Here is a 21,607-nt window from a genome sequence, read left to right as displayed (position 1 = left end):
CATTGGGATGAAGGTTTTATGTGTGAAATGGTTTCTCTCAACTTTATAAGCCTTCATTTGTCATGTTAGAGGCGTAAACAAATGTTTTAAATGGAGACTAAATCTGTTTAGTGGCTGTGATAAGCATTGTTTTTGTTCAAATGAAGGTTCTGTTGCTCCTTAATCTGACCCTTGAGCAAATTAAAGCAAAGCTATAATGTAGCTGTAAACCATGTCTAATCCATATGTCATTGGTTTTTGTAGATATAGTTTGAAGCCACTTTCCACAATTAATATGCTCTGAGTATGAAACCAAGCCCATTTGAAATTACATGGCCAATGTGGTGAGATATGCTCTATGGCAGGGATGTCAAATTCATTCCATGCAAGGCAGAGGAAGCGCGGCCCGAAATTTGTCCACTAGAATAAGCCCACGAGGTGAGGAATTGAAGTCGATGCGCATGTCTAATTTGGTCAACCAAAAAATGTATTAACTATTTTGCTACATGAGCCTTATTTGATTGAATAGAAGTTCTGTGATGGTTAGGTTATGAATGCGCTTATTGCATTTTGGCAACTGACCCAACAATTGCTAAATCGGAGTTGTGTGTGTGTTCAAGAGATGGAGGACGTGTGTGTATATAACCCGTTTTAGTATGGACATTGAGGCCTTCCACCATTTTAAAGTAGCCAACTGGGTGGGGATTCCAGCGTTTGCAGGAATCAGCCAATGAAGAAAATGTACTACTGTAAAATGGAGATGGCACTGCCCATGCCGTCAGGTGCTGTAGTGGCACAGAAAGATATAGCCTTTTCATATTGGCTAGAATGGTCCTGCCTTCCATCTTTTAGGACAATCAGTTTCCATTGTTAAAGCGGTCACTCTTTTTTGTCTAAGTAGACAAACAGGTGATGGGGGTTCCTAACTAATCCGGTACAATGGAGTAGTGAAAACCCACCAACACTTGACCCTCCATTCAATGAACTTGACACCTGGGGTGTGTTCAGCAGGACAATGTTTTGGAACGTTCAGATGGAAATGTAATGTCGAACAGATATTCCTCCATGTAGATGGCTTTTCATGGCATTTCTATCTGCAACGTTTGGCACATATGAACTGAACTAGTCAAGTTGTTGATTGGTTTAAGCCTTAACGAAATACTATTAACTACATGTAGGTTGAGGTATTCTGTTAACCAGCAGCATCCTCCTAGCCAGCAAGATCCACCTGACAACACAAAAATAAAATGTGTGTAGGCTATACTATTTCCTATCTAGAGTTATCCTGGTTACTAAATTGTCTCAATCACCACTTGAATAGAGTAGGCCTGTCTTAAGGTTTTGATGCAGGGACCATCGGTGTCATGTAAAATGTTCACGTGCGCCAGGGATTGTGTTGTCAGTTGAACTTTTTGATATTTACTGACTATTGCATAAACTGTTGTATTTATAAATGTAAATGTAAATTTATGTCAGGAGGTAAAATTGGCTCTGGATGTGACCAGAGAATGATAAAATAGAAAGTATACACGTTGCAGTTATGGTTGTATCCAGCAGAGGGAAGCACATGCATTAAACTTTCCCTCAGTTTTTAGCGATTTCATGGCCCAATGGTAGCAATAGGGATCGCCGTGCAGGTGCTTTTAGTACGTATTTATGGTTTTACGAGAGATCGACTGCGATAATCTGGTGGCCATCAATGTTTTTTATGTAAGAAAATATGATCAATTAGTGGGTGTACTGCAACTACAGGCTGAGATTGGTGGATTGGACACTTGAATACACAAAGGTCTAATGGCAGTGTGTACATGTAAATCAATCTATCTACAGTGTATACATGAGTCCAAGATCTGAGCCATCCTATTTTTTTGTAAAGCATAAATACATCTGTTTTTTTGCTGGTGTGTATGCAATTCATTATCATCCTGCCATATTTTCAACGCAGCATACAAAGTTTGGTTTTGAGTGTCTTCATGTGTATACAGTACATTGTGTGTGTGTGTGTGGTCTACTGCAAGGAGTCATTGTTGTCTAGGCCTAGCCCAGCCATATCATCGCTTACCAAGTTGTGGGCAGTGTCTTGAGGGTACCTGTGGTTGTTGTATGCCAGGGTAACATACCTGCCATAACCTGTGTGTGGTTGACCGTTTGTCACATCATGTCTACAATGAAGGTAGAGTAACACTTGACAGTTGAGTTTAGGCATTGTTTATTCCAAAATAGAAAGCTTTAAGGCAAACAGACAGAAAAGTGAACAGTAGATAAAAAGCGACATGTGAGATCGAGAGAGCAGCTGAGACCCACCGGACCCCGAGCCTGAAACTGGGGATCTCGAGCTCAGGTTTGAATGATACATTGGTGCAGGTTTTCCTAACTTGTGCAATAATATAAAAAATAGATGCAGCGTTTGGAAACCATTCCTTAAAGCTGGCCCTTGATCAGCCACAGCACTAGTCTTCCACTCCCTAGAGGGCCAATGTGCCATCTGTAAGGTCTGAGGATCCCAACTGCACTCTTGATTAACACATGCAAAATATCATTTTTTATATATATATATTTTGAGTTTGTACTGCATCGGTCTGCCTAAGCACCATAATATCTTTCAGTTCCATGTGATTGTGTTATAAGCATAGTGTACTAGATTGTGCACTTGAAAGAGTGAAATCTATGCTACTATTATGAATGATTACAAAATATGTAACACTGTGGCAAAACTGGACTTGTTTGTAGAAAATTAGAGAACTGCAATCAATTAACTGTGAGATCAAGTACATATCAGTATATTTGAATTTCAAAGAACTGCGATTGACAATGTAAAATTACTAGCCAAGTCAGTGTCCTGCATTTTAGCTTCCTTTTGACAGATTTCGCTATAGGTATATATAGCTTCATCTAGTTAAGCTTTCTGTGCTAGAGTTAGGTCTTTAAAAAAATGACCTACACAAGGCCTTTTTCAGATCTCGCGTTTAAAACCAATAAACATTTTGATTCTCATTCGTCTTAAATATTTAGAAAACTTAATCGGACCCTGGTAAATAGGGCAACTAGCTTAAATAACAAACCATTTGTACAAACATTACATACAAAACAAGAGAAAACGACCCAAAAACATATACTTAAGTTTGTATATGAAAATAAGCATCCATTTTTTTCTCATGGGCTCTGTTGGGCCAATATACAGCTTGGCAGCTTGTAGTTCTAAAAAAATGGAAAGGAGTTAGCATTTTCTACCTCTGGTTTGTTAGGCATTCCTATGGGGGAAAATAATGGGGTTTTGGGATATATGCTGAAAATTAGGTCTGAGGTTAATACAGGCTCAGGAGATCTTATACATTATGTTCTATGAGAATATCAGTCAGTCAACATGACCTTTATGAATTATGAAGTCTTCGTGCTTAAAATATATCAGTTGCTAACAAGTAGCCAACTGTCAGAGAAATGGAACTACATTAGTAGCCAAATTCTTCACGGCACACCTGCTTTACCAGCTTGAACGAAAACGCAAAGGATGGTTTATTGTTTTGTTCCAGGCTGCAACATCTCTTCAGTGAGAATGTGCTTGTTTTGTTTCCCTGAACAATGATGTCCAGAGACGACTTTGGCCCAGCTGATAAGGTAGGCTAACAGGCTGAACACAGCGCTCGCGTCGCAAAATAAATTTAGAAATCTGTTATTCAATTATTGCACCCACACTGCTAGCGTGCGCCAATGAGCGTCTGCGTTGCTAAGGGCTAAAATAGAAGTCATTCCTATTTCTGACGCAGATCACGCTGAAAGTCCTGCCTCTCCTCATTGGTATATAGAAGCTGGTACCCACGTGCCATCTCATTGGTTATACCCACGTGGGTGACCGAAAGACGAACGATGTCAGTGGCGGTAATGCACCTAATTTATGAAAGTTGCAATCACAATATAAAGTCATGAGAAGAAAAAGCCTGGAAGGAAGAGAGATGACTAGATACGATTCGATTGACCGTTTGAATGGATTAATTGGCGGAGTAGAGGACCTAACAATTCAATGTTTATATCCCAGGACAAATTAGCTAGCAACAGCAAGCTAGCTAAATAGGACAAATTAGCTAGGAAGTGCAAGCTAACTGGCTAAATTGCCATAAATGTTTAATGCTTTTCGAACCGGTCCCCAAATTTAATATAATTGGTTAAGAGTTTGTTTTGATATTTTAACCTGCGTGTCGTGTCATGCTCGCGTTTGGTGTGGGGGGGACAAAATAAATGTATGCATGATGGTGCATGCGCGCAGCCGGTTTGGGTTCCGTGTAAGCCTGTTATTTTTACATAAGGCATGCGACCAAAGGTGTAGTTAAAATGTTTTACTTGTTAGGACATCTTTCAGCTTTTTACTTGTTTTGATTACATAAATGCAATTTAACAAAACAAAGTGATGTTAGCTGATACCTCAAAACAAAATGTTTAAGATCTCTAAAGCCTGTGTTTACCACATACCTTATTTTCGACATTTAACAACAATTTCCCCCATAGGCGTTGGCCGAGCCATGGCGGAGTTAACCTCCATTAGTGCCTACAAAACGATGCTATTGCTCTCTAGAGACCCATTTCCCCGGTGCGTCATGAAAAGTTGGGCACGAAATTACTCGTCCGATACCTTTTTGTTTGCCTTACTTGTCGTATAGCCATCAGTCTTGAGTGTTTTCATGGTCATCACAAACTCACTGTTAAATGTGTTAAGGTCCCGACATCAGCGTTAGCTATCCTGCTACAGAGCTTTTTAATGTTTGACGGTAAACAGAAAATGGCTCTATAGGGCCAGTCTGTAAGCCTGGGAGTCAGTCATGATCAGAGTGGGTAAAAGTCACAGGCATGCAAAGTGAACAAAACAAACCAGTACTTGAAACGTGGCAGCCAAAAGCAGATTAAATGAAAAATAAGACTCATTCAACGTTTATTAATGGAGCGTACAAACTTGTTTCAGGTTTTTTTCCCCCCAACACTTCATGATTTGTTTTAGCTGCGTCCGTTCTTTTTGTCTTTTGGAGCATGGAATTATATTATACAAAAAAAGTGCACTCGCCTACAAATACTACGTAGTAAAAAACAGTTTCTGAAATGAAACTCACACACACAGCGCACTCCATTCAATAAATGGACATCAGGAGTGCTCCCGTATGTCCTGTGATTGTGCTGTGTAAACTGATTTAGAGAGTGTTTGCACGTGCAATATCAGTATCTACAGTACATACATGATCTGAGCCGCCATTAAAAAAAAATTGCATAACAAATTGATCTGATTTTGTGCTAGTGTGTGTGTACACAATTCATTATCAGCCTACATCATTCAATATCAGTCTGCATATATCATGTATGTTTGTTGTGGAAGGCCTGAATTACCCTATTTTCAACGCAGCATACAACGTTTGATTTTGAGTGTGTGTATTTGCATGTGTGAGTACCAGGAGGTTGGTGGCACCTTAATTGGGGTAAACGGGCTTGTGGTAATGACTGGAGCGGAATCAGTGGAATTGTATAAAATAAATTAAACCTGGTTTGCAGGTGTTTGATGCCATTCCATTTGCTCCATTCCGGCCATTATTATGAGCCGTCCTCCCGTCAGCAGCCTCCTGTGGTGAGTGTGTACAGTAGGCCGGTGTGTGTGTGTCCTACTGCAGGGAGTCACTGTTGTCCAGGCCCAGCCCAGTCATCTCATCATCTTCCTCGTCCCTGCTGTCTCCTGATTCGTCCTCGCTGTGCCCGCCGATTATCACTTGCTGCACGCCAAGCGTGGTGCCGTCTGAAGTCAAGCTCTGGAGACCCTCCACACTCATTGTCACCATGGTGCCTGGGGAACAGGCAACCAGGAGAGGACACATCAGCGACATTACATTTAGTTAGTCTCTTATTGAGAAAAAAGTTACTTTACCAAGAGAGCCTTGACTTTGCCTTGTGACTGAATTCACCTTGTGGCTATCATTCCCAATACAGTAAGCGCTCTTGTGCCTAGTTGCTTTAAAAACAAGCATAGCCAACAGCTCTAGCAACTCGCAATACACAGCAGTGCTGATCCAATGAGCAGTGTAGCAAGCCAGTAGCCATATGTACCGTCTGCCATCTGGACCTGTTGTTGGGTCATCCCTGTGGCAATAAAGTCAGGCCAGAAACGCTGTAGTGGCCGGTTCGGAAGCAGTTTCTTCTTGGTTTTGGCCGTCTCCGAAGAGCTGGCGTCCAGCATGGGCTGCAGGATCCGCCTCCGCGCATTGATGAACCTGGAACGGAAGGAGAGATTGGACCCATGTGAAGGGGAACAAGAGTGTTGACCAGTAACTAAAAGGGAATTGAAGGGTTTGAAACATTACTTGAGGTTCACTCTAGGAGAAGTCGTTCTGTCATTTCATGCACTTAGGTGGTTATTCATGGTAGTATGGCATGGGTTCATGTAACTCACCAGTTGTTGACCTGGAGGAGGCTCAGGTTAGTTTGGGTAGCGATCTGCTTCTTCTCATCTTCTGTGGGGTAGGGGTGCTATGGAAACAAAACAATACAACAGTAATTACGTAGGGCAAGATTAAAACACTGCAAGCCAAACAAATCCCAGAATCATTCCAGGTTGTAACCCATAGAGTTGGCCTGTGTTCTACTCACTCCGATGTGCTGGAAGAGCCAGGAGCGCATGACGTTGGTCGCTTGTTTGGGAAGGACGCCACGCTTGTTCTTGGACGAGCTGTCGTCGTGGCCGAAGAAGCTCAGGTCCTGGTTGAGCTGCAGCTGAAGCTGCGAGAGAGGCGGTTACATTAGCACACTCTTCAGCAGGCAGTAAATGTCAACCTTTTATGTTTTAGTCCAGACAGATGTGTGTCTTACCTGTGTGTTCTGAATGTGTATAGTCTGGGGAGAGAGAGTCTGTGACACCAACTGACCCTGTGAGTTGACTACTGTGACAGGCTGGTACACTGTGCCACCTGGAGGACACACACATGTAAGGGCTGCAAACAGACCACTTTAAACTGCAGGCACAGAGAAAGACTGAAACCAGCCGGTACACTAACAGTCCTATTGAGCTGATGGCGGTGAGCAGTGGTGGTTGTTGTATGCCAGGGTGACATACCTGCCATAACCTGTATGGGGTTGACTGTTACGTTGCCTTGCTGCAGGGCTGACGCTGGCACCACAATCCCCTGGGGACTGAGGGTTCCTTTGGAAGAGCTGGAGGTCTGCACAACACACAGAGAACACACACACACACACACACCGGTAAGTTAAACTGAGCCTTCATGGGTGAATAGTGTATCTTATCAGGTGTATGTGTCTGTGGTGGGTGTATAGCACGAGTGTACGGTGGTAGGTTGTGTGTGTACCTGGGTCTTGGTGGGAGAGTAGCCCTGTCCAGGTGAGTAGGGGCTGCCATGCTCTCCACTCAGCATGGTCTCGCTGTTCATCTTGGTCTTGAGGCAGGCGATGTAGCGGCTGCAGAAATCTTTACAAAGGTCACTCACCTTCTCCAGCTCTAGCAGGTGGATCCGCAGCACCTGGATGACCTTCACCATCTGGGGTCAAAGGTCAAGGAGGGAGGAGTTAGCAGAGGCAAGGACGTATGCACTAAAAATGGCATGTACGTTGTCTGTAGTGTTACATAGTACATTAATTATTCCACTAGTAGCTACTTTGGTATAAGGCCTTTGTCATGCTGTGTGTGTGTAATGTGTGCCCAACTTCCTTTATTAACCCTTTTACATGAAACAGTAGCTCACTGATGCGCTCAATACGGAAGTGGTCCGATGAAGCGGATGCTAAGATACAGGACTGTTTCGCTAGCACAGACTGGAATATGTTCTGGGATCCATCTGATAACATTGAAGATTTTCCATATCGGTCACTGGCTTCATTAATATGTGCAACGACGACGTCGACCCCAGTGGCCAACCAGAAGCCATATCCCAACTAGAAGCCATGGTTTACAGGCAACATCCGCACTGAGCTAAAGGCTAGAGCTGCCGCTTTCAAGGAGTGGGACACTAATCCGGACGCTTATTAAATGGGATTGCGTTTATAATTGGTAAAACATCCCTCCCACCCTAATTAAACTCCACTGGCTCCCAGTTCAATATATGATCATCTTCAAATTGCTTAGGCTCACCTACAGAGCACTCAATGGACTGGTGACCACATACCTTACTGACCTCCTGCACCCCTACACTCCCACCTGTTCACTGCGCTCCTCTGACACTGGCCTCCTCACATCCCTTGCACCAAGCTCCGCTCCATGGGAGACTGGGATTTTAGCAATTCCGTCCTTCAACGCCCTCCATGTCAGAACCTCACAATCCATACACGTATTGAAGTCCACACTAAAGACACCTCTTCACACAGGCTTACCCGGATTCTCTGTTGTCTTAGCTTTTATCCTCTGTCTAGTTCACTTCCCTGGTTAGTCTGTCATCATGTTTAGTCTCTTCCATGGTTTAGTCTCATCATGTTTAGTGTTCTCCATGGGTAGTGTGTCATCATGTTTAGTGTTCTCCATGGTCAGTCTGTCATCATGTTTAGTGTACTTTTATACACAATGCATTCGGAAAGTGTTCAGACCCCTTGGCTTTTTCCAAATTTTGTTACAATTTTCACATCAATCTACACAATATACCCCCCAATGACGAAGCAAAAACAGGTTTAGACATTTTAGGAAATGTATAAAAAAAACATGACATTTACATAAGTATTCAGACCCTTTACTAAGTACTTTGTTACAGCCTCAAGTCTTCTTGGGTATGACGCTACAAGCTTGACACACCTGTATTTGGAGTTCCTCACAAGCGCTGGCAGATTGAATAGGGGGCGTCGCTGCACAGCTATTTTCAGGTCTCTACAGTGATGTTCCATCAGGTTCAAGTCCGGGCTCTGGCTGGGTCACTCAAGGACATTCAGGACATTCGGTGACTTGTCCCGACGCCACCCCTACGTTGTCTTGGCTGTGTGCTTAGGGTGGTTGTCATGTTGGAAGGTGAACCTTTGCCCTAGTCTGAGGTCCTGAGTGCTCTGGAGCAGGTTTTCATCGATCTCTGTATTTTGCTCTGTTCATCTTTCCTTTGATCCTGACTGGTCACCCAGTCCCTGCTGCTGAAAAACATCCCCCCAGCATGATGCTGCCACCACTGTCACTGTAGGAATGGTGCCAGGTTTCCTCCAGACGTGACACTTGCCATTTAGGCCAAATAATTAAATCTTGGTTTCATCAGACCAATCTTGTTTCTCATGGTCTGAGAGTCCTTTTGGTGCCTCTTGGCAAACTCCCAGCGGCCTGCCATGTGCTTTTTACTGAGAAGTGGCTTCCGTCTGTCCACTCTACCATAAAGGCCTGATTGCTGGAGTGCTGCAGAGATGGTTGTCCTTCTGGAAGGTTCTACCATCTCCACAGAGGAACTCTAGAGCTCTGTCAGTGACCATCGGGTTCTTGGTCACCTCCTTGACTAAGGCCCTTCTCCCCGGATTGCTCAGTTTGGTCGGGCGGCCAGCTCTAGGAAGAGTCTTGGTGGTTCCAAACTTCTTCCATTTAAGAATGATGGAGGCCACTGTGTTCTTGGGGACCTTCAATGCTACAGAAATGTTTTGGTACCCTTCCCCAGATCTGTGCCTTGACACAATCCTGTCTCGGAGCGCTACAGACAATTCCTTCGAACTCATGGCTCGGTTTTAGCTCTGACTTGCACTGTCAACTGTGGGACCTTTTTATATAGACAGGTGTGTGCCTTTCCAAATCATATGCAATCAATTAATTTTACCACAGGTGGACTCCAAGTTGTAGAAACATCTCAAAGATGATCAATGGAAACGTGATGCAGCTGAGCTCAATTTTGAGTCTCATAGCAAAGGGTCTGAATACTTACCTTATTTATGTATCTATTCTCATTTTTAATACATTTGCAAAAAAAGTAAACTGTTTGCTTTGTCATTATGGGGTATTGTGTGATTGACAAGGAGTTTTATTTAATACATTTTAGAATAAGGCGGTAACATTACAAAATGTGGAAAAAGTCAAGGGGTCTGAATACTTTCTGAATACACTGTACTTTAAATCATGGGATTTTATTGCTTTTTATCCTACTGATTTTCTTGTATGTAAAGGGACTTTGGGTGTCGTGAAAAGTGTTTCAAATAAAATGTATTATTATTTCAAGAAATCCCACTAAGATCTCTGACAAGCCATTAAACAATCAAAACATCAAGACAGGACTAAGATCGAATGCTACTAACCGGCTCTGACATTCTTCGGATGTTGCAGAACTTGCTTACAAAGGGAAACCCAACCGCGAGCTGCACAGTGACGCAAGCCTACCAGACAAGCTAAATTCCTTCTATGCTCGCTTCGGGGCAAGCAACACTGAACCATGCAGAAAGCACTAGCTGTTCCGGACAAGTGTGATCTCATTCTCTGTAGCCAATGTGAGTAAGACCTTTTAAACAGGTCAACATTCACAAGGCCGGGCGGGCCCAGGCGGATTACTAGGACGCATACTCAGAGCGTGGCTGACCCAGTCTGTAATACCTACATGTTTCAAGCAGACCACCTTAGTCCACTGTGCCCAAGAACGCCAACAGTAACCTGCCTAAATGACTACCACACCCTAGCACTCACATTTTGTAGCCATGAAATGCTTTGAAAGGTTGGTCATGGCTCACATCAACACAATCATCCTAGACACCCTGGACCCACTCCAATTTGCATACCACCCCAACAGATCCACAGATGACACAATCTCTATTGCACTCAACACTGCCCTCTCCCACCGGGACAAGAGGAACACATATGTGAGAATGCTGTTAATTCCCTAAAGCTCAGCATTCAACACCATAGTGCCGGCCAAGCTCATCACTAAGCTCCGTACCCTGGGACTGAACACCTCCCTCTGCAACTGGATGCTGAACTTCCTGACAGGGTAGGCAAGAACACATCTGCCACGCTGAGCCTCAGGGGGGTGTGTGTGTGTGTGTGTGTGTGTGTGTGTGTGTGTGTGTGTGTGTGTGTGTGTGTGTGTGTGTGTGTGTGTGTGTGTGTGTGTGTGTGTGTGTGTGTGTGTGTGTGTGTGTGTGTGTGTGTGTGTGTGTGTGTGTGTGTGTGTGTGTGTGTGTGTGTGTGTGTGTGTGTGTGTTTAATAGTGCTGAGTGATTTTAACTAATTTAAAAAATAATAATAAAACAACTGACCGATGTTGGTTCAATTATTTGAATTCCGTTTCGTTCAGTTATTTTCTTTCTCTGGGAGCTCAATGCGGACATTGCAGTTTCTCTAGAGAATACATCCGACCAAGCCTGAACTGTGCGATGTAGTAGGAAGTTGTAGTTTCCAACAGGCCAATATTCTACATAATTACCACGTTTTCTGCGCTAAACTAACTGCAATGACCATAATCCAACGCCGCCTACTTGTCCGGTCTGTTAATTTTACTCCTGCTACGTTAGGTTAGTGTGGTGCACACACGGCGAGCGAAGAGAGAAGAATGCGCGATCGAGAGGGAGATAAGAGCAGTTGCTTCATGAGTCATCTCTACCTGAAAATACATGGTCTAAGTGATTGATTGATTGGTATTCAGCAGTTATAAAAGTATGCCTTATTTACTTTGAAGAACTACAAGAAGTGATTTTGTCAGATAGAAATCGGCAACAGCTCTATAGATGAGATGATGACTTGGAATTAAACAAATGTAATTTAAAAAACTTATATTAAAGTGAATAACTGATGGTTAATAAGTGATAAGCAGTAATGTGCTGTCACTACCATCATGGGACATTTGATTTAGTCTGTGTTTCAGCATTCAACCTACATAATGTCCACATCACTAAGGAATTATCACGATACACACAAAGACGGAGAAGGAACGACAACTCAGGAGACTGAAAAGATTTGGCATGGGCCCTCAGATCCTCAAAATGTTCTACAGCTGCACCATTGAGAGCATACTGACTGGCTGCATCACGGCTTGGTATGGCAACTGCTTGGCATCCGACTGCAAGGCACTAGAGGGTAGTGTGAACGACTCAATGCATCACTGGGGCCAATCTCCCTGCCATCCAAAACCTCTATACCAGGCGGTGTCAGAGGAAGGCCCTAAAAATTGTTAGACTCCAGCCACCCAAGTCATAGTGTTCTCTCCGCTACCGTAGGACAAGCGGTACCAATGCACAAAGTTTGGAACCAACAAGACCCTGAACAGCTTCTGCCCCAAGAGATAAGACTGATAGTTTGTTTAATGGTTAACCATCTCATTTTTCTCTCTACCTTGTTGGGAAGGGCCTGAAAGTAAACATTTTACTGTTTGTCTACAGCTGCCGTTTACGAAGCATGTGACAAATAAAATGTGATTTGACATTCGATGTGTCAATTGCAGACATTTTGTGAATAGTGTCACTAGATGTCATAGTGATGCAAAATCATTCAAAAAGTATTGACAGCAGACGAGGGAGCTGACCAGATTGTCGAGGTCAGGATCCTCGCTGAAGAATGCTTTGCCCTCTTTCTCCTGGCTGCTGACAAAGTTCTCGATATCCACGTCAAAGCTGGCTGACGTGATGCAGTCTGAGCCATGTGTAGACTGCTCACATTTCTCAAAGAGCAGCGCCAGGAGAGGAAACAAGGGATGCCTGCCACACACACACACACACACAAAGAAAAACATTACCAAATTGCTATTATCTACAGTTGTCAAATGTGGCCATTTCTACCCCATACTTCTATTTAGGTAGGGCACATAAGCCCGATGACATCCAAGACTGCCATCGTCACTAACATTATCCTGTTTAAAAGTAGTTGAGGGGGTCGCTTGACTAAAGTTTTGGCAGGGGGCCAACAGTTAGGGGGTGTACCGGTATATGGAGGCCTTATCTACATCAAAGGGTGTTTGGGGTTCAGTGGGGGCAGGACTGGAGGCTGCAGCCAACCCCTCCTCACTGAACTTCTGATCATGATCAGCATCACTCTCCTTCTGCTCCACACCCTGCATGAGTAGAGGAGAGAGAGATGACAGCAGAGTAAGGAGCAATAGTGGTGGACAGGTAAAGCTCAGAACCCTTCAACAATAAGGCATGAGAAGATTGCAAATGCCAACAAGACCAATAGGTTTAGGTACTAAAAATTATTATAAAATGCCATTTACCAGACGCTTTTATCCAAAGCGACTTAGTCATGCGTGCATACATTTTACATATGGGTGTCCCAAGAATCAAACCCACTATCATGGCCTTGCAAGCACCATGCTCGACCAACTGAGCTACAGAGGACCACTGAGTATTTCAGTACAAAATGGAAAGGATATAGCCTATCTTAACAATTCTAAAATTGGTGGATGATGCAGAGGTGTCCTGGCTATGGCAGTATCTCTTTGGTCAGCGCCAGAATAGAAAGATGGGTGGTGGCATATATCATATTTAACTGTTATTGATAGCCATGCCAAGCTTTAACTTGTGCTGCTTCATTCAAATCGTCAGTCACATTCATTGATTGGAACCCAACTTGCTCCACCTCTTCTGCTTTTACACCATGCCTACCAGCAGCTAGTCAGGCTCACTTCCAAGAACATAAATCCAATGTTCTACCATGTGACTGGAGCGACAATGACTTTGAAAGCAAATGCACTAAAAAAACTTTTTCCCTAGAGCTGAAAAATTCATAGCCCTTGACTTTTTCCACATTTTGTTGTTACAGCCTGAATTGAAAATGGATTGGATGTAGATGTGTCACTGGTCTACACTCATACTATCCCATAATGTAAAAGTAGAATTATGTTTATAGACATTTTTACAAATTACAAAAAATTGAAAAGCTGAAATGTCTTGACTCAATAAGTATTCAACCCTTTTATGGCAAGCCTAAATAACTTCAGGAGTAAAAATGTGCTTAACAAGTCAGATAATAAGTTGCGTGGATTCACTGTGTGCAAAAATAGTGATTTTTGAATGACTACCTCATCAATGTACCCCACACATACAATTATCTGTAAGGTCCCTCAGTCGAAAAGTGAATTTCAAACCATAAAAACCAGGGAGGTTTTCCAATGCCTTGCAAATGTTTTATTTCATTTTTTTATTGAACCTTTATTTAACTAGGCAAGTCAGTTAAGAAGAAATTCTTATTTACAATGACGGCCAAACCCTAACCCGGACGACGCTGGGCCAATTGTGCACCGCCCTATGGGACTCCCAATCATGTCCGGTTGCGATACAGCCTGGAATCGAACCAGGGTCTGTAGTGACGCCTCTAGCACTAGTGACTAGCTGCCTTAGAACGCTGCGCCACTCGGGAAGGGCACCTATTGGTAGATGGATAAAAAAGCAGACATTGAATATCCCTTTGAGCATGGTGAAGTTGTTAATTACATTTTGGATGGTGTATCAATAAACTCAGTCACTACAAAGATACAGGCATCCTTCCTAACTCAGGTGACAAGAGGAAGGAAACCACTCAGGGATTTCACCATGAGACCAATGGTGATCTTAAACCAATTACAGAGTTAAATGGCTGTGATTGGAGAAAACTGAGGATGGATCAACAAATTTGTAGTTACTCCACAAAAATGAACCTAAATGAGAGTGAAAAGGAAGCATGTACAAATATAAAAATATTCCAAAACATGCATCCTGTTAGCAATTAGGTACTAAAGTAATACTGCAACACATTTGGCAAAGAAATGTACTTTTTGTCCTGAATACAAAGCATTATGTTTAGGGCAAATCCATTGGTAATGATGGACTTTGTTAATATTTTCTAGCATGGTGGTGGCTGATCATGTTATGGGTATGCTTGTCATTGGCAAGGGAGATTTAGGGAAAAAGAAAAGGAATAGAGATAAGCACAGGCAAAGTCCTAGTTGAAAACCTGGTTCAGTTTGCTTTCACCCTAAAGAAGGCACAGTGATGCCAAAACGTTTTACATTTTTTTACCCAATAAATTACTGGGAGGTTATATATATGGACTGTGCGACTCTGTTTTTATAGCTTACAGTTTATTCTCCGTTAGTCAGCACCTCTACACTAATCTATGGATGTGCGCCAGCTCATGCTTTTTAATGAGTCTGCTTTCCAACAGACACTGGGAGACAAATCCACCTTTTCAACAGGACAATAACCTAAAACGCAAGGCCAAATATAACCTGGAGTTGCTTACCAAGACGACATTGAATGTTCCCGAGTGGTCTAGTTAGTTTTGACTTAAATGGCTGTCTAGCAATGATCAACAACCAACTTGACAGAGCTTGAAGAATAAAAAATAAATAAATAAAGAATAAAATGGGCAAATATTGTACAATCCTGGTTTGTAAAGCTCTTAAGAGACTTACCCAGAAACACTCACAGCTGTAATCTCTGCCGAAGGTGATTCTAACATGTATTGACAGGGGGTTGAATACTAATCAAAATGTTTTATTTTCCATTAATTACAACAACAAAAAATCTTCCACTTTGACCTTGTGTAGATCATTGACAAAAAGGACAAAAAACATTTTAAATCCCACTTTGTAACACAATGTGGAAAGAGTCAAGGGGTGTGAATACTTTCTGAATGCACTGTATATCCATCTCCTTACCCATACATTTTGCAATACTAGTCATTCTAAAATCCATTAATGACTCCATTAATGATACTTTACCATTAACTGATGATTAAAAACGTCAATTATCACCTCAAAAACTTCAAACCTTCACCCACCCTTGTGGTTTTAGGCAGGTTTAAGTAGGCCTCAAATCTGAGCCTCAGACTAAAGTTGTCCTTCTGACCCACCTGCTGCTCTCTCTTTGTGTACTTGTCCATGGAAACTGATTGGGCAGCCATCATATTCACTGCAGACGCCACAAACACTGAAGCATTATAAGGATATGGAGAGTTCGCTGACCTAGAAAGAGACATAAACCCACACACTTTTGAGAAGTAAAGACGGCTATTACTGTATCAATGATGATGAATTATGATTATTCTAATGCAGGGCAAATTTGAAAAACTGACATTTCTAATTACAATGGTAGTACTGATATTATATTGTGAATGGAGTAGGGTTGTGGTGAGAGAAAGTTGTTGCGCTTCAGTGAAAATCTATTTGAATGGTTCATGTAAATAGTTTTTCCTTCTGACAGAACAAATGCTATAAACATTTGATCGTTGTGATAGTCTAAATACCATAACATTCCACTTGTATACTTGGCTAAATGTCCATATTTCTATGAATGGAGCATTGCAAAGCTTGGTTGCTCTGACAGAGGTGGTCTTCTACTTTACTTCAATACCATAAAAACTGTATAATCCAGCTGCCTATTTGACTGTACCGTCTGTTCAAAGAGAATGGGACAACATGCACCCCAAGTCTCCATCCAGATGAAAGGCCTTTGATGATTAGGGGAACACAATGTATCAAGTTTATTCACTTTCATTCGAATGCTTTGTTCACGTTTAACTTGTGTTCAGCAACATACCATACAATGTAGCGAATTGACAAGAAAGCGATGAATCAAACATACCCGTCTATCATAATTAATGTTACACACCCACCACGTTGAACTGACTTGCTTTTCTCATTACCATGCTGGCGGCAACAAAGCTAGTTTGTAGGTGGTTAGTTAGCAAGCAAGAATCGGATTCGTTGTAAACCATGTGAAGGAAGGCGGTCGAGTGAGAATTCAGTCGAGAAAATTCAATTTTTGAGAACGTTAGCTATATAGAAAATGTTTACCTCTTCATATCCAGACTGTACGGTCGCTAGATGAAATAACACGCTGTAGCTATAGTAGTTCATTTACGAAAACAGCGAACGTACCTAGGTCAGTAACGTTAGCTAATACATTTAACTTTTCTTTGACAATCTTTTCGAAAACAACCTCAAACGCATGTCAACTATAATATGCATCACACCTCTACGGACGAGACACCCACAGAAGCATCCTCGTTTTAAACGTTGGTTGACCACATTTACGCTAACGTGGCTAGCAGAAGTGGCATATTTACCAGCGGCGTTTGCTACGGATTCGCTAGCTAGCCGCGCGAGGATAACAAGCTAACAAACTGTTAGCTTAATGACGTGCATATACACGCCTAGTTCATCCAATGTGTATTTACATTGTATTCCAGTATTACTATTCATAAATGTGTAAATACAGGTCTCTTTCATTTTAGATGGTTCTAAAATTCTGCCCACAAGTCAAGCAAGCAAGGAACAGATGCCCATCCATTCCCTGCCCCATTCGCACTTCTACTGATAGGGATAACGCTGGGGCCTCGCTTCTAGCTCTCGCCCTTTATTTTCCAGAATCCTTCTCTCCGCCCAAAACGCGGACATATTTTTTCCTCGGGTAGATTTGCGTCTTCCTTGGCCCCGGCCATCTATTCACTGCCAAATAAACTCCACTGGCCTGGTTGTGTCCCTAGCTTTAGCCCTAGGCATTTTTCTGTGCGTCCCAGATTGTTTGATTGATAGGGAACAGGACGATTTTGAGTGACAGCTTACCTGAGTGCCAATCTTCGTCACACTGACAAGCGGCTGCAGCAATGGGGACTCGCAGTTGTCGCGCTGCGTCATCGTTTCTGATCACGCAGGGTCTTTTACTCATTAATATTTATAAAGTGGGAGGATTAGTCTGATGTGCCTTTTTCCTCGCCCATAGAATCTAGGCACGCGGCTGGTAGCATGCAAGGCAAAATCTAAACCACTGCTGCTCTCTAGTTTAGTTCAATCCAAAATGAAAAGCCCGTATAACAATTACATTGTAATTAACTTGACATTTACCAGTACCCATCCTCCTCCCACATCAGTGGGTATTATCACACAGAAGATCCATTCTTCTATGATGTGTATTGATTGTAATGCTGTGATAATTAGGTCATAATGATGTGTACTGTACGTTCAGGCCCAGAGTCAAAGTCGGGAGTAATTAAAATAGACCTTAGATTAAAAACATTTGCATGCACAGCACTATTCAAATGACCCCTAGGGTTGATCCCAGATAATAAGAAATGTTAGATATTTTCTGATTTAATACAAGAGAAAAACCTCAAACATTACAAAAATGTCAAAGCCTCATATCCCTTTTGTGTAGTTTAATATATTCCCTATAACAATTACAAGCACGTCTTAGGGATCGGAAAGTAGAGGGGGAAATAATTCTTAAAAGACACCCGGGGTAGGTATGTTGGGCAGTGGGATCAGAGACATGGTGTCTGGGGACATGGGGTTGGGGTCATGTGGCCTGGTGTCCAGGCAGGCTGGGCCATCTCAGTGCCTGGGGGAGGGTCTGCCGGAGGAGGGCTGGGGCAGACGGTACTTGGCCATCTCCAGGTCCAGGTCTGCAAAGGTGTAATGGTTGTAGTTGTGGTGCTGGAGGTTCTTGTAAGTACTGTTGTCGAAAGGCTCGGGGGCTGGCGCTAGAGGTGCCGCTGCCGCCTCTTAAGGGGTTAGAACACAAAAACGGGTGTAAGAGAAAGCACAGGAATATAGGTAACCTGGCTGACCAAGGGGCTGGAGTTTAGAAAAATAAAACCATAACTCAAAGATAGAAATAAGCAGTTTGCTGAATTAGTGAGTCCCTTTTGGTTTTAGAGTCTTATTCAGAACCCTATCAACCATCAAAACATATTTGCAGTCAGTATAGTCACTGGCCACAAAAAGTGATGCCCATACGTGACTCACCTTCTACAAAGTACTACTTGATATGATCTTAAAAGGATGCAAATATTTACAAGTTTGACAAAAGTAACTTATGGTGGGGCATTTCCTAGTGTTAAGAATGTATCCCCCCCCCCTATAGAGCCTGGAGTGAATGCCCTTAATAAAGGCTTTCTTTTATTTTTTATTTAACCTTTATTTAACTGGGCAAGTCAGTTATGAACAAATTCTTATTTACAATGACGGCCTACCAAAAAGGCAAAAGGCCTCCTGCGGGGACGGGGGCCTGGGATTTAGAAAAATATATAATAAATACAGGCTGTGTGAACCAAACGAGTGTACTCTCCTTTAAAAGATATTCGCTTGAACAATTATAAGAAATAAGTGGCAATAGCACCGTTTGTCCATTTTGAGATGCTGTAGCCAGTATACACTTCCTCAAAATTAATCCACGATAAATCAAGAAGTCTGTCAGTCATTAACTTTGACGTTTTCGCCGAGGAGACACGAAACCCAAACCGTGTCTCGCGCGTGCGCTATCGTGCATAAATGTATTTTGCCCCCCCACACCAAACGCGATCACTACACGCAGGTTAAAATATCAAAACAAACCCTGAACCAATGACATTAATTTGGGGACAGGTCGAAAAGCACTAAACATGTATGGCAATTTAGCTAGTTATATTTAACAAATGTTCTGCTGCTCCTTGAGCCTCGTGGGCAGCTTCCATGACAGCTTCTGGAGTGGCTTCTACTGCAGCCGCGACTTCTGGAGTAGTCACTTCAACCTCTGGGGCAGCAGCGATCTCAGGGGCAGAGTCTACCAGCTCCTCAGAACTTGCAGCAGGGGCAGTTTCAGCGGCAACCTCCACGGCAGCTTCAGCTGGGGCTGCTTCCTGGACTGGGGAGGGGTCAACCAGCTCAGCACTTGCAACCTCTGGTGTGGTCACTTGAACCTCTTCGGCTACAACTTCTGTTGCTTTTTCCTTATCTTCAGTAACGGCATCCAGAGTCACTGCAGGTGTAGCCTCTCGCACAGCTTCAGCAATGGCCGCAAATAAATCTACTAGGATTTCACTTCAGACTTCTCGTCGTCTGAGGAGGACAATTCAGCCGATGGGGCTCCGGGTTCAGTGGAGGCGGCAGCAGCCACTCCGGGTGGTTCTGCAGAGAATGGAATGTCTTCTGGCGCGGGAGCTTCAGAACATACAGTAAAAACTATCTCAGCGACTGGGGGAGCAGCATCCACGATTCGGTGGCAACATCGATTACAGGTGAGGCAAAATCAATGATGGGAGCAGCAATGTCAGCGACTGGGGCAGGTTTGGCGACAGCCTCCGCTTCAACTGGGGCCTCTGTCACGACTGCGTCAATGGCAATAGCATGGGCGACTGCTGTGGCCTCAGCGACTGGTGCAGCGGCTTCTACTACTGTTGTTTCTGGTGCTGCAGCCTCCTCTGCTAAAGGAGCTGCAGTCTCTGCAACACTCTTAGAAGCAGGAGCAGCCACCTCTAAGACTGGAGAACTACATCGACAGCAGGACTAGCCATTTCTTCGGCCACAGCAGTTTTAGCAGGCGTAGCTTCGGCATGGCTTGTGGAAATGGGAGCTGGTTCTGCAGCTGCGGAAGCTGCAACTACTATTGTTTCGGCAGTGACAGGGCTAGCCACTGTTTCGATTTCACCTAGAGCTTGTGCTGGGAAAAGTCCTGAGGCTGAAAGCTTAACGGGAAGGCAAATGTGGTCTTGTAGGCTAGTAGTGCTGCCCTCTCTTCTGAGGCCTCTAGGGCTGAGGAAATGGTACAGGTTACATAAAACTACCAATACCAAACAACATACAGAAAACTCACCCCCTAACCCCAATGCTTCTGTGGAACTACAGAAATACAATTGGCTTTAGAAAATGGTCATGATTTATCTGTAAGATTCCAGTAATTTGGTCATTGGAGAAAGTTTGTTGGCACATAGTTTGAATCATGGAGATAATCCAAGTGTGGGCTATACCAGAGAGAGAAATGTCATCCAGGTTTAGCTACTTAGGGGAAAATAAGAAGGACCTAGCTATGGCATATAACGTAAACTAGTATTTCCCAACTCCAGTCCTTGAGTACCCAAACAGCACACATTTTACCCCAGACAAGCACACCGGAGTCAACTTGTCAACTAAGTTAATCATTAAGCCCTCAATAAGCTGAATCAGGTGAGTTTGTATGGGGCTACAACAAAAATGTGTGCTGTTGGGGGTTATTGAGGACAGTAGTTGGGAAACACTGACATAAACCAAACCTGTGCTCTTACTTGCAGCCTTCGCCTTTTTAACAGCTTTCTTTGGCTCCTCCACCTTGGTGCAGAATGCAGCCACAGAGGGGCACCTCAAAAGGCCCCAGCTCTCTCGCTGGAGAGCCTGCACAGAAATAAATGCATTCCATTGTTTTGCATTGTAAATGCAGCGTTCATTAGCCTTGGTGTAAGTCTATTTCTGCCCTCCTTATGGAATTGTCATGCTGACCATGTATGTCTTGACAAACATATCTGGGACCAGCCTAAGCACCCATGCCCTGGCTCAGTTATTTAATGTGTTACCTAGCTATCTTAATTCAGAATGAGCAGGTATTTTTTATTATGCATTGTAAAATGTCATCACTACAATTTACGTCTAAATAAAAAGCCATAGGTGCAGCCAAGTCTCAAACCGTGAGGATGACAAGTATCTATCTAGCTAACTTTAGCTAGCTAACAAGCAGTCCAGCTCAGGTCAACAGGACCGGCGAAGTCGGTTGTTTAACAACAACAAAAAAGTGGCTACGTTGATTACAAACCAATCATCTAACGAATAAGTTATTTCTGATATTACAACTGAAGAACAACATATTTAGACAATAACCAAAACATATTACCTTGAGAGACCCCATTCGTCCTAGCCAAAGTAAGGAAGTCGCCATGTTGGTGCTCCCTCTATTATTTTCCGTGTGGAAACCAAAGACGTGTACATACACATCATTGGCGGAACACGATCGTCTTTTCTTT

The 21,607-nt window shown here is 43.1% G+C and overlaps 2 protein-coding genes across 2 annotated transcripts; both read right to left on the bottom strand.

The window, feature by feature from the left end:
* Window positions 1-2,171: 2,171 nt before the first annotated feature.
* LOC139538559 (homeobox protein PKNOX1-like) lies at window positions 2,172-17,410 on the bottom strand. The gene is made up of 10 exons (XM_071340728.1): window positions 15,713-17,410; window positions 12,805-12,935; window positions 12,411-12,582; window positions 7,308-7,496; window positions 7,058-7,163; window positions 6,814-6,911; window positions 6,595-6,723; window positions 6,398-6,474; window positions 6,055-6,218; window positions 2,172-5,794 (listed from the first exon to the last, which is right to left on the bottom strand). The coding sequence occupies exons 1-10, from the start codon at window positions 15,836-15,838 to the stop codon at window positions 5,616-5,618; spliced, it is 1,371 nt and encodes a 456-aa protein (XP_071196829.1). The 5' UTR covers window positions 15,839-17,410; the 3' UTR covers window positions 2,172-5,615.
* A 591-nt stretch (window positions 17,411-18,001) lies between these two features.
* Window positions 18,002-21,607, bottom strand: LOC139538560 (NADH dehydrogenase [ubiquinone] flavoprotein 3, mitochondrial-like). The gene is made up of 3 exons (XM_071340729.1): window positions 21,478-21,607; window positions 20,879-20,984; window positions 18,002-18,361 (listed from the first exon to the last, which is right to left on the bottom strand). Exons 1-3 carry the CDS (start codon window positions 21,520-21,522, stop codon window positions 18,192-18,194), a joined length of 321 nt encoding a protein of 106 aa, XP_071196830.1. The 5' UTR covers window positions 21,523-21,607; the 3' UTR covers window positions 18,002-18,191.

This window comes from Salvelinus alpinus, chromosome 14 (genome assembly GCF_045679555.1).
Source record: "Salvelinus alpinus chromosome 14, SLU_Salpinus.1, whole genome shotgun sequence".
Taxonomy (NCBI): Eukaryota; Metazoa; Chordata; class Actinopteri; order Salmoniformes; family Salmonidae; genus Salvelinus; species Salvelinus alpinus.
This window is presented reverse-complemented; position numbering and strand designations above follow the sequence as displayed.

Coding starts and splice junctions, on each gene's coding strand:
- LOC139538559 (XM_071340728.1), bottom strand. CDS start 15,838: ATGTCTCTTTCTAGGTCAGCGAACTCTCCATATCCTTATAATGCTTCA. Junction 7,164..7,307: donor ACTCTCCCACCAAGACCCAG/GTACACACACAA, acceptor TGTGTTGTGCAG/ACCTCCAGCTCTTCCAAAGG. Junction 5,795..6,054: donor ACAGGTCCAGATGGCAGACG/GTACATATGGCT, acceptor CCTGTTCCCCAG/GCACCATGGTGACAATGAGT.
- LOC139538560 (XM_071340729.1), bottom strand. CDS start 21,522: ATGGCGACTTCCTTACTTTGGCTAGGACGAATGGGGTCTCTCAAG. Junction 20,985..21,477: donor GACGAATGGGGTCTCTCAAG/GTAATATGTTTT, acceptor ATTTCTGTGCAG/GCTCTCCAGCGAGAGAGCTG. Junction 18,362..20,878: donor TAAAAAGGCGAAGGCTGCAA/GTAAGAGCACAG, acceptor TAACCCCTTAAG/AGGCGGCAGCGGCACCTCTA.